General features: G+C 44.6%; 1 protein-coding gene across 1 annotated transcript in view; it reads left to right on the forward strand.

Annotated features, from left to right (window-relative positions):
• Window positions 1-1,723: 1,723 nt before the first annotated feature.
• Window positions 1,724-12,345, forward strand: part of LOC146830806 (uncharacterized) — an 878,450-nt gene continuing 867,828 nt past the window's right edge. Inside the window, exon 1 of the mRNA XM_085604967.1 lies at window positions 1,724-1,851. Coding sequence (XP_085461093.1) covers window positions 1,849-1,851 — 3 coding nt within the window. The 5' untranslated portion in view covers window positions 1,724-1,848. The remainder of the gene's footprint in view (window positions 1,852-12,345) is intronic.

The following is a 12,345-nucleotide window of genomic DNA, read 5'->3' on the forward strand; positions in this document are numbered from 1 at the left end:
TGTTTAAGTTTAATTCCTCTGCAAAATATAAAAACTTATAATGAATACTTTCAGCACGGACAGACACACAGATCAGTTAAATGGTGTCTCTTATTCCGGTCCTTACTATCCAAACCACCAGTACCAGGAGAAATCCGACGTTCATCATTATAGCATCGATAATACATTCGAAACGACCAGCTCAGCTGCCACAAATGTGAGCGGTTCCCAAAACTTCACCAGATTCTAATACTTTGCCATCGCTTTCTAGGTTTCCTCGCGGAGGCGTTCGGCTTTGTGTTCTGGCCCTCATTCTTTAATGGGTTAATGGGGACTGCAAGTCCCAGAATGACAAGCAGAAATCCCTGGACTGGGTGGGCTGCTCGTGCATGTGAGAGCTCTCTTATAGTAACGATTTACTTATTCTATCACTCATCCCTGCTTGAGGGTTCACACTGCATGTTCTGGTGTCCAGCTACAACTAAACCGCACATAATGTTCATTAGCGTCCACCCACCACTCCCTGTCCTGAACGTAAGCTGAGTACATGTAGATAAGGTTAACAGACACATCACTGAATCTAGAGTGGATCACTTCCCATTCATCATATCCATCATGTTTGTCAATAACTTCAGAGGACCAGACTTCTGCAAACCAGAAAGAGTTGTGCATAAATCGTGAACGCTAATGAGGTATTTTACTCCAAATGTAAACCTTGAATGTTTGATTTAACTGCCTAGATAATCATTATGCACCTCCTGTGTATACCTGCATATGAGATTTCATTTCCCATAAACAAATTTGGGGGAGTGAAGAGGTGCTGTAGAGCAAGGGCTAGCCCTCCTCGGAGGTCTGCATGCATGGATGGAGGTATTTTCGGTGAGCAGGCCAGGCGTGTAGCTTGGATTCTGTGTGACAGCAGGCATGTCTCTCCTCCATGTACCTATGGAGCACTATAAATTGCCTTAATATATACCCATTTACGGACACCAAGTAGGTGGTTTAGGTGTGATTTACGTATGTATGGTACATTCACCAGTTACGTCCGCACTATGGAACAGATGTGGATGGTGGCAGTATGATTGGTCCTGATGAAAGCCACAAGCATTTGGGAACATACGTGGCAGAAATGTGTTTACTTTAAGAGGAAGCAGGGGTAACTATAGCCCTGGGACATTCAAACTTTTCCCTTTTTTAATCATACAGGATGGCTCTCACATTAAAACGTTAGGACTACCAAGTATGTATTCTTAAAGAGTAACCCTACCCCACACACTACCCTATTTCTTTTCCAACAAAGGGCTCCTGTGCATCTCGCATGTTGTAGAATGCCCCATGCCGCAACAGAACAGAAGACACTCTGTGATGAAGCATCCACCAAGGGGCACCCCTGGAGGCTGAGAGGTCTTTAAAGCAAAAGGATTCTTTTCTCCTTAGGGCGGCTAGAGAGTTCTTAGATTGATCCAATCGAGTTGGGCTCTATAGTTTGTGCAAAGATGAGATTTCAGTGACATATAAATGATTCTGTGGCTTCCGGTAGCTTCAGTTTTAGTTCCAACCTTTGCAGTGCCCTGCAGGCGAACGCTCAAGCGTCTGCAGGTAAAAGGTTTAATGTCATTGGTAAAACCTAGAGGAGGCTAAACAGAGCATTGTGGTTTCTAAGGAGACAAATAACTGGAGGGGAAATTGTACAAGCACAAGAAACTGGACAGAGCTCAAGTTCCTCCTTTTGTGAGAACTGTCGGGCAGGAGGGTGCGTTTCTGCTGCAGCCCACACCACGAAGAAGACGTACATGGATTCCTTGTAACATACTACTTCTACAAAAAAAAGAAACCAGAGCAAAAGGAAAGAACAGAAGAGGAGCAAACATGGTAGGACTTTCCAATATGGTTATACTTATGACATCACTTCTTGTGAAACTTTGCAAATGAACAGTTGTGAAGCACTCAGCATTGTACGCGAAACGTCTGTGTTTTACACCACAGACAGCCGATGTAAAGCGAGTGTGTAATCGAGAAATCAGGGCTCTCAAGTTTCCCACGTGCTTGTGTACTTAGCTTATCCAGTCCATGATTTTATCTGTGCTTTTCAGCTTTGCCTTCCTTTTTAATCCCATTATTTAATCAGGACAAGAACTGCCAGAATTTAAATACAATTCCTGACCTGGATAAGTTACTAGTGCATGGACCATTGGCTCTAGAGTGATTTGAGAAACCAGGTTTCAACAGGTCTTACGCTGGCTCATCTCACATCATTTAGCTTTGTTCTTCCCTTGCATTCTGGTACTTGTAGTTTAGTGTTTCATCAATCTCATTGTAGAACTACAGCACCTGAGGTAATGTGAACTTTTTTAGATTTTGAAGCTAAAGTAACACCAATGCATGTTTTACTCTACTACAGATAAGTATCAAATCAAAGTATAATGTTTACCTGTTTGCGCTGTTCTTGAGTGGAGCACTGAAAGGTGAAACAGTGGGTGCGAGGTTATTCTAAAAAGACAATGGCTTATTTTTACGTATGAGAGATCTGTACAGTGGTTGTTGCCTCATTTCCTCCTCACATCACCACATCACATCTGGTTGATTGGTTACAAGTTCAGCCACATCTGCATTAACTTGTCGGTAGAATTATGTTCTGCTACAATAACATATAGCGAACTTAGTATGGCTCTCAAGGGAATATAGCCCCAATTGCCACAGGAACGTCACTTTTGAAGACGTTCCTATGGCGATACAGACTTTGTCTTATTTACCAGGCAGTGTTTAGCCACTTAATGTGGCTTAACACTGTCTTGTAAATAAGGCACCTTTTCATGCTATTCTTAGCATGAAAGAGATGGGCAATGGGTGTTGAGGTGGGCGTTCCGCCGCAACTCCGAATGATTTTGACGCTGCCCCCTATTTACAAGGGTGGCGTAAACAGGAGAAGCCAAAATTAAAACAACAAAAAACCTGGTCTTAACATGGCGAAACGAGGAGAAATGCTTTATTTCTCCTCGTTTTTGCTGTTTCTATGTGTGCTGCATTGTGCAGCACATATTGAAACAGCAAAATGCCATTGATTGTTCATGTGCAAGAAGGCGTCCCCTCCTGCACATAAACAATAATTCCTCCCAGCGCAGGCACCCTTGCACTATGGTGCAAGGGTGCCTGGGTTGGCGCTAGGCAGCTGAAATTAGCGCAAGCGCAGGAAGAAACGCAGGGCTGCGCTGTATCGTTGTAAATACGGCACAGCCCTGCGTTTCAGATGTGGTGAAGCGCGGCATTAAGCCAAGAAGGCTAACGCTGTGCTCTGTCACTTCCTTTTAAATATGCCCCTCATTTCCATGTGAAAGCAATCTTTGTATGCTGGTGCTAATTTATTTTCACCCAATGTAATTTAAAGACTACAACAACTAAAATAGAAAGAAAAGCCTTGATGAGTTACTCGCACATGGAAAGAGGAAACTAAAGTGGTGGTTTATTGACAATTAATAAAAGCAAAGGTTGGGTTCAAGGTCACCAATATGTTAGGTGAAGCAGGAAAAAGCTGTGTATTCAGGACCAAATTTAGGAATAATGTGGTGCAGGGCAGCGCAGGAAGTCACCTTATTTATCCAATATGGTGCATTCCAGTCCTTTTCCCCTGTACTGGTGCCGTTTTGGCAGCCTAGCGCCAACGCAGGCACCGGTGCCTGTGTTGCAGGCGGGATTGTTTTGTGCAGAAAGGGGTAGCTTCCTGCACAAAAACAATCCTGAGAGGCTTTTTCCTCCTTTTATGTTTGGTGCAGAATGTAGCACACGCAGAAAAAGAAAAAACGAGGAGACATTTCTCCTCATTACGCCTCCACTGGGAAATCGTAAGATTTTGGCGCATTCCCATGTTTACAAGTCCTTGTAAATCTGGGAATGCGTTAAAATCCATGGGAGTTGCCTAGGAACACCCACCGCAATGCCTGTGGAACGTCTAACCAGGGCAGAATAGGGCAATGCAGCTGTTTTAGCTGCCTTGTCTTACTCCAGATTCCTGGTGGCCCTCCAAGGCCGGTGAGTGTCCCCGCCCCGTATCCAAGGTGAGAAACCTGGGCGTGCTGTTTGACTGTCAGTTAAATTTCTCGGCCCATGTGAATAATCTTGTGTCATCTTGTTTTTTCTTAATAAAGACTCTGCGAAGGATCTTTCCTTTTCTTTCGCTAGAGTTACGTAAGACAGTGGTGGTGGCGCTCCTGCTGTCCAAACTGGACTATTGTAATGCCCTACTGTTAGGGATAAACAAAGCCCAGCTGAGTAGGCTGCAGGCGCTGCAGAATGCCGCAGCAAGATTACTCCTGAATACCCCCAGAGACCAATCCGTTTCGGTGGGAATCAGAACTCTACACTGGCTCCCTGTCCAACAGCGTGTGGATTTTAAGGCTTTATGCCTGGTCCACAAGGCTGTTTTCGGGGGTGGAGCCAAGGATATCCAGAAAATACTGTCTCCCTATATCCCCAGTCGTATCCTAAGGTCCAGCACCCAGAATCTTATTCAGGTGAGTAGGATTAGGAGAGCTAGATGGGGAGGTAGAGCTTTTTCAAACTGTGCCACAGAACTCTGGAACAAGCTCCCCTGTTCTTTAAAATCTGTAGATAACCATCAACGCTTCAGGAAAGCTCTAAAAACCTGGTTATTTCAGGGAGCTTACGCTTAAGACTGACTCTTTCTCCCCCTTACTTACCAGCGCCAAGAAGCTACGGCATACGAGTGCTTTATAAACCTATATCCTATCCTATCCTATCCTATGAAGCCACTCAGATCCACGTAAAGTGACTTTGTGCAGCTTCATAAATCTGTCATAGAGGTTCGCGTTGTGATTGTAACATGTTGCGTGGTGCAAGCATGATGCAAACCTCTCATAAAGATGCCTCTCAGTTTTTAGGGTAATGTGGCATGGTTTTCCGGTCTTTCTTACATCATTAAGTAGAGAGTTTCATAAAGCAGACCTTGGTTAGGCTATATTCTGAAGTGTGGAGGACACAAGTAGAGTGCTGAAGGCATGCTTTTAGAAAAATGTCCATGTAAAAGACTAAACAAGTTTAAACCTAGAAAATTTATAGTAGTATTATTAAAATAACAAGCATTTTAATATGCAGTGATGAAGCAAAATACCAAATGTAAATATGTCTACATTCAGATATTTTCTAAACAAATTATCTATTTTTAAACAGACGCAAAATTCCAAGTTATACAACCCACTCCCTTATTTTCAATGGCTCCTTCCCCAAATGCCACCACCTTTCGAGCACAGCCTCTTCACATACTATGTTATATTTTTTTATTCGATAACCTCCCTGCTTTGTTGGGAGAATACTCACTTTGTACCATGATTCTCATTGCCCTGTCTCCCCCATTGGCCTGTCCTTGGTCCTCTCTGCCCCAGTTACCCAGGCACTGCTTACTTCTCCATGCCTTTCCTCATCTCCATATTTTTGGTGCTGTCTTCATTTCACTTACGCTGCCTGCTAGACCCCACAACATGGCTTGCTGGCAGTATATGTTTTAGGGGGCACGGCCCTGGCAATTACAAGGAAAGGATCACGAGGAGGAGGAGCAAGTTAGGGAAGGTAGTTTCTAAAAATAATGCTGTGCTAGCAGTGACATTTTAAAATAGACAACTTTCTCTTGAGGTGAAAGAGGGCGACAAATGGCTTATTTTAAAGCATGCTAGTCAAAAACGAACTTAGCTTAAAGGCATCCAAACAGTGGAATCAAAGGTTCCCCAAGAACTTTAGTGTCCAATTCTGAGAAAAGAAGATTATTAGTTGGGGTGGTAAGGACGCCTCATCAAGTAATAATGTCCCTATTCTGTGTCAAGTTCAGTTAGGGTTCTTTAAATAAAGGGTCTCCAACCAGTGGCTCGTGAGCTACTGTAGCTCTCCAGCTACCTCTGAGTAGCTCTCATGTGTGCATCCCAGCTTATTAAATTAGAAAGCTTTTGCTTTGTTGAATCATTATACATATAAAAAAAATTGAGATACAACACTAATAATACTAGCAGCTGCCATGCCTGAGTCAGTCTTGAGTAGCTGTGGCACAGACGCGTCAGGCTTAACTGAAAGGAAGAGAAGTGTTAAGCATTCATCAGTATTAAAACACTAAATAAGTATAAAACACAACACAATAAAAACCCACTCCAATTTATAAAAATAGTATATAGTTTTATCTTTAAATATATCCCAAAAAAAATGTGAGCCTTGGAATCGATGCCCAAAAACATTGACTTGTGATTGTGGCTTGAAAGTTGCAGTTCTGTGGGGAGATATAGTACACTTTAGCACCAGCCAAGGGTCCAGGACTCTTGAGGGGCTAGGACTCATTCTCATGGGCTACTTCAGAGATGTCCAGGGCAAGTCTGGTGGCTACTGGCCAGCTGGGTACTTTGCAGGTTTGCTTAGCTTTTGTGTCCCTGAAGATTAACAGGAGGCTATCCAACTAGTCCTTGGAGTCCATTCACTGGTCCTTGGCAGAAGTGGGAGCTGGTCCAGCCCTTGGGGTCTTTAGCAATGAAGTTGGCAGTAGGAGCAGTCCGTCTCTCTCTGAAGTCCTGTCTTGGTTCATCGGGTGCAGTCTTCCTGGGTGCAGGCTTTCTTTCAGTGGTCCACATGAGGTGCAGCCCATCTTCTGTCCTTTCTGAGTCCAGCAGTGTGCTTATGCTGGTCGCCAGCAGTGCCACTTTTATGCTAATTTCTAGTTTGTAGCTGGGGAGGATTACCTAGCCAGTGGGGCTACAGTTCTTTTCCTCAGCAGTGTATAGTAATTGCCAATATTTGTTTCCCAGCACTTTGAAAGATCACCAGCCAACACTGCTTGGATGTGAGCGCCCAATGTATTGGAAAGCATTGAGGTCACTCGCTGAGCTCACTCCCTCTGTACAGTGTAGGGCTGCTATACACATTTTGGCCACGGCTGCTTTTAGTCCACAGTCCCATATTGCTTGCTTCTTCTGCATGCTAGAGTGTGAGCAGACCACGGTGTTATGTATTGCGTCTCATATCAGCCAGTAGGCCAGGTGTCGAGGGGGCATCCTTTACTCAGCAGAAGACTGACAGGAGGGGCGAGGTGGAGGCTGAGTGCCAAGGAAAGGGACTGCACTGGGCAGGCTCTTGCTTTACTTTGTGCTTGCAGACTGTTATCATCACACGACACCAAACAGGCGGCTCCTGTGCCCTGGTGACATGGATTCTGTGCGCGTCAGTTACTGCGGCCGTCGCCTCCACAAGCATGCATCCTCAGCTTCCCTACTGCCGCAGTGGCCCTCGCCATGCACTGTGCAGCATGGTGGTGCTACAACAAATGTAGTCGGATTCCAGCTGCACCAGTGCCTGCCGGTGCCTCCAGGTCCAGCCCTGAAGCTTGTCTGTGCCAGGGTGCCCAGGGTTGAAAAGATGTAGATTAAACTATAAGTGATAATGAGGCAACAGGAGATAACAAGTAACTGGTAGCACAATAAAATGACCTTCACTGAGAACTTCAATATTCACAATGCATGCAAGTCTACTATAAAATCAAAGAAGGAAATAAGAAACCTGAACTAAACAAGAACACAAAGCATAAAACAATGCAGCATAAATTCAACTTCATCAAATTGCTATTTCATGCTGGACTAAGGATCAAAATTAGCCTGAATAATAAAAAGCACTACTATTCTAAAAATACATCTTATATGAACGGCTACATTTTTCCTATAATGCTTTGAAAGCAAATTATTGGTTATTTGTGATGGATTAACTTGTCATAGCATCCAAGTCATTTATCTAATTCCCCTTTGCGAGGCCAGAGGTTCGGTGTGCCATTTTTTAGGCCCTGACTGGCAATAGAACCTGCATTATGTGGGGGAAAGGCCATGTCAAGGTAGTATGCCGGATGTCCGTTCAATTACAAAACACACCATAAATAATAGCTTGATTTTGTATTGTTCGTTATGCGAATCTTGGCAATTTCTAAGGGCTGCAAATAGCTCTTGCATTCCTCGGGGTAGGACCCATGGAAAAGGGCCTGAGTTCCCTTTGTGAGTAACCCAACGTTCCTGAGGTCGAGTTTATTTAATGTGCTTATTCTCTGTGCACAATAACAAACATACAGACAGCAGAAGCAGCTAACAGTGCAGAAGACAGGAGGAACTAGAACACGTGTGTGGAGGATGGAAAGCTGGGCTCGTATGAAGCAAACTTTTAAGCTAACTGGGTTAAACGTGGAGTAATTTAGCTGGGGCATACACATCTAAAATGTATAAATACCACAGCTAGTAAGGGGCTAGTGTGTAGTGTGTTAGTGCGGTTATCTAGCACAACCCACAAATACAATCGTAGGTTGTTACATTAAGTTTTAAGCTCAGTTACAGAATTAATAATTTCTCTTTAAAATGAGATGTTAAGATTTCATTTCGAAAAGCATGTTCAGCGCCGGCCTCTAATCTATAAGAAATAGAGGCGCACTCTGAGATTCAATGTTGCTCAATGTTGCAATTCTAAACAAGGGTGCTGCACTACTAGTGTGTGTTGACAACACACACTGAGAAAATAAAAAAGCTTACAGGCTAGACCCTGATTATAGTGAGCACTGTTCCTGTTGAACAATCGTCTGGCCTCTACCACATGAAACACCCGCGTGGAGCGCAGCACAGTTAACTAAAGGTCTACGGAACTGAACCTGTACAGAAAGAAGATATAGTTTGTTTTAACAGAGACTGTGACCAATATGCATCAATTATATGAGAAATGATTTATAAAGAGAAAACCATAAATTAAGATTGGTTACTAGGAAAACATTCTTGTATCTGGACAGGTAAAGTATTGGAAAGTCCGTGATGTAGGAAGCTTTTAAGATCTTCGCTACAGTTTATTGCTTACTTATATATTTTCAGTAGTTTGATTTTTGGCATTTATACAAGTCATATCAATTACAGGGGGCAACAGTGCACCTCAAGTAGTGGGAGGGGAGCGAATGATTTTACGTGTTTCTGATGTTGGCACGTAGAGGATAGTCCTGTCTTAAATTTAGGAGGTTCCAAAGTCTTGAGGCGCCACGCAGGTCCGGATTACCAAATAAGCAAAGTAGACACAGGCGTATGGGCCCCACTCCTTTTAGGGGCCCGTGACAATGGATCAAAATAATATTGATTTGATCTTGAAAGAAAATTACAATCGAACTTCCTTAAATATTGTTTCCAAAAGATAGAAAAAAATTAATTATCTCAAAGAAACGAAAACTTTACATTAAAGACCATAGAAAAAATACTGTATTAATGTAAAGTACCCATTAACAACTTAAAGTACATAAATCAGAGGCATCAGATTCACATAACAGTTTGTCTCTTTAAAGCTCATTCTGGCAGCTGTCTGCAGAAAAAATCTGGTGTATTGGGTATTAGGATATAATTTGCTTGGCAGCCCTGACATTTCGATTGCCTGGGGTCCTTCACAGGGTTTAATCAGGCACTGGTGCCACCGTAGAAGGTCCGTTAGGGTCTTAGCCCTCTTCGCGTTATGAATGTTCAAACAAAAGCCTAAAGTAATGTATTCAAACACTATGGAAGTGTAGAAGGGTCGATGATGAGTTGTAACAGGCAGAACTGTTGACTTTGGCACTATTGAACCCAGTTCGAGCCTCGGCATTGGCTCAACATTCTGTGATTCTGGGCAAATCAATTAATCTCTCCGTGCCTGCAAAAAACATGAATGTGTCCTTGTGTAATGTAAATAGTTTTCATGTCAAGCGCTCAAATAACAGGTCGAGTTTGTGCTATGTAAAACTACAACAAAAAAAAAGTAAAAAAATCTGTTAAAGTGGTCTTTTCCGCCGAAGGGTTTTCTGTGGTGTCATACTAAATCCTCGGTGAAATTCACCCATTGTGGTGTTATGTAATGTAAATTGGTACTTATAGAGCACACAGCTACTCAATAGAGTATCCCCGCGCTGAAAGACCTCAAGACAGACAACTGACAATATATTTACCGGAGCACTCGGCTCATTGGCTAGTGCTGGAAAAGTGAAGCTTTCAGCCACTTCTTGGAAGTGAGTAAATCCTGCACCTGTCTGAGTGACAGTGGCAGACAGTTCCATAGACACGAGGCCTGCACTTGGAAGAAGCGGACGCCTATTCGAGTGCGGTAGAACTTGGGGATGGACACCTACTGCTGCAATGAGGACTTCAGAGTTCTTTGCGGTATGTAACGCTTAACTCTTTCCAAATATAAAAGGCGCCAGTGTCGTGTAAAGCTTTAAAGGCCAGAACCAGAGCTTTGAACCGAATCCTCTTACGGACCGGCAGCCAGTGCAGGGATTTCAAATGGGAGGACATCCACATTCTAGGTCCTAACATGAGAATCGCCCTAGCCACCGCATTCTGGACCACTTGAAGATCTGTCAATAAATATTTCGGGAGGCCCAGGTACAGGACGTTCACGTAGTCCAGCCTCAACACAATCAGAGCCTGGACCACCGTCTTCCTGTGGGTGACCGGAAGTAGGGGCAGAAAGTGATTTAGCATTTTGGACAAGCCGAAACAGTAACCAGCTACTGTTTGGATTTGAGCTTTCATGGATAAATTATCATCCAGCTTGACCCCTAAGTTCTTGAATGTCCTTACTGAGGTTGCGGGGGCGGAGGGGTCATGTCTAAAGGCCATCATTGGCGCCACACCTCACAGGGAGAAGGACCAAAGAAAATGATCTCTTATTTCTACGAATTACACTTTAATTGGTTCCGTTGTAGCCAGGAGAACACCTCTGACAGGCAGATGTTGATCACATCCCCTCTAAAATCAGCACCCTTGCCACAGGTAAACAGCAGTTGAGTATCATCTGTAGTATATGATACTATTGTCGCGCCATGTGCCTCTGCTAGATGCGCAAGGGGGACCATATATAAATTCAAGAGTGTCGAACTCAGAATCGAGCCCTGAGGATGGGGGCAGCAAAGGGCTGAGACCAAATCATTTGCTGACGGTCTTTCAGGAAAGAAGAAAACCACTTGAGTACCGTGCCTCCGAGGTCACAATCCTGAAGTCTCTGCAGGAGCCAGTCGTGGTGCACGGTATCAAAGGCCGCGATAGGTCCAACAGAATCAGCACCGCTTTGCCTCCTTTATCTAATGTCTCCTTGATAATCTGAGACACCTCCAGTAGAGCTGTTTCTGTACTAAAGTTTGCTCTGAAACAAGACTGGCTATGTTGGAGCACATGGTTGTCTTCCACATATTCCGTGGTGACTAAATTCCCATATTTCTCCAATACTTTGGATCAGAAGGGGAGTAAAAAAATATTGGCCTATAATTTGAGGCTATCAAGGGGTTGGCCGGAGGCTTTTTTAATAGAGGGAGATTTTTGCATTCCTCCATCTGTCAGGCACCTGCCCATTCTGCAGCGAAGTGTTGAGGATCAGATTCACAGCTGGATTGATAATCCCGGCTATAGAACCCAACATACGCACATATCCAAAATGTCTTGCTTGTAACTGTCACTAAACAAGACTTGTAATGCAAGTGGTAGCAGAGGTGGTGGAAGCTTCCTCAGGGGGCGCTGCATCAGGGGGCGCTGCAGAGACCCACAAATCCTGCCACTAGTCCTACTGTTGCTGCTGCTTCCAATAGGAGGCATCTTTATTACTATTAACACTACTACTACTGCTAATACAGTACCACCATTACTACCTGTAGGCAGTGGCGGTGCGTCCATTGGGGGTGTTGGGGCGTTGCCCCACTAAGCTGGACACAGCCCCAACGCCTCCAATGGACGCACCTCCACGGCAGCTTCTGTTGTTGAATTTGAGTATTTCGCAGCCGAGATTGCAGTCTGTGGGTGTGACGTGTCACGTGTGTGAGGGGGCGGGGCTGCCGCTGACGTGGATAGCGGCGCGCAGCAGTCCAGAGGCAGCAGACAGCAGTGGGCAATGGTGCGCATGTCATGTTTTGGGCTGTATTCTGCAATCCTGGCCCGAACATGCGCAGACGTGTGTGTGTGGCACTTTGAAATTTTGAGTAGTACAGTGGTGACTGGGACCCGAGGGTGCTTCTCCTAACGCAGGCCCCCGGGTCTCATTATGGGCAGGGCCTAATCCTGCTCTTAAGCCAATCCTGGCGCTGCTGGCACAGTGGCGCTGGTAATGCAGCGCCAGGATTGGCTGAGTCTATTCACCGCGTATTGTATGGCCAATCACACTGCGGCAATGTGAAGCCATGCAGTAGTGATTGGCCATTTCAGTCTCTACGCTGTTCGGCGCACTACGTCACCGCGCCAGTGCCTGCTGCCTGCCACATGAGTCGACACATACGAGACGACACGACCACGAGGTGCGAGGAGTCACGACGAGTGGAGCGAGCACGACGACGAGCAGACGACACAGACAGTGCAA

This window comes from Triturus cristatus, chromosome 5_1 (assembly GCF_964204655.1).
Source record: "Triturus cristatus chromosome 5_1, aTriCri1.1, whole genome shotgun sequence".
Taxonomy (NCBI): domain Eukaryota; kingdom Metazoa; phylum Chordata; class Amphibia; order Caudata; family Salamandridae; genus Triturus; species Triturus cristatus.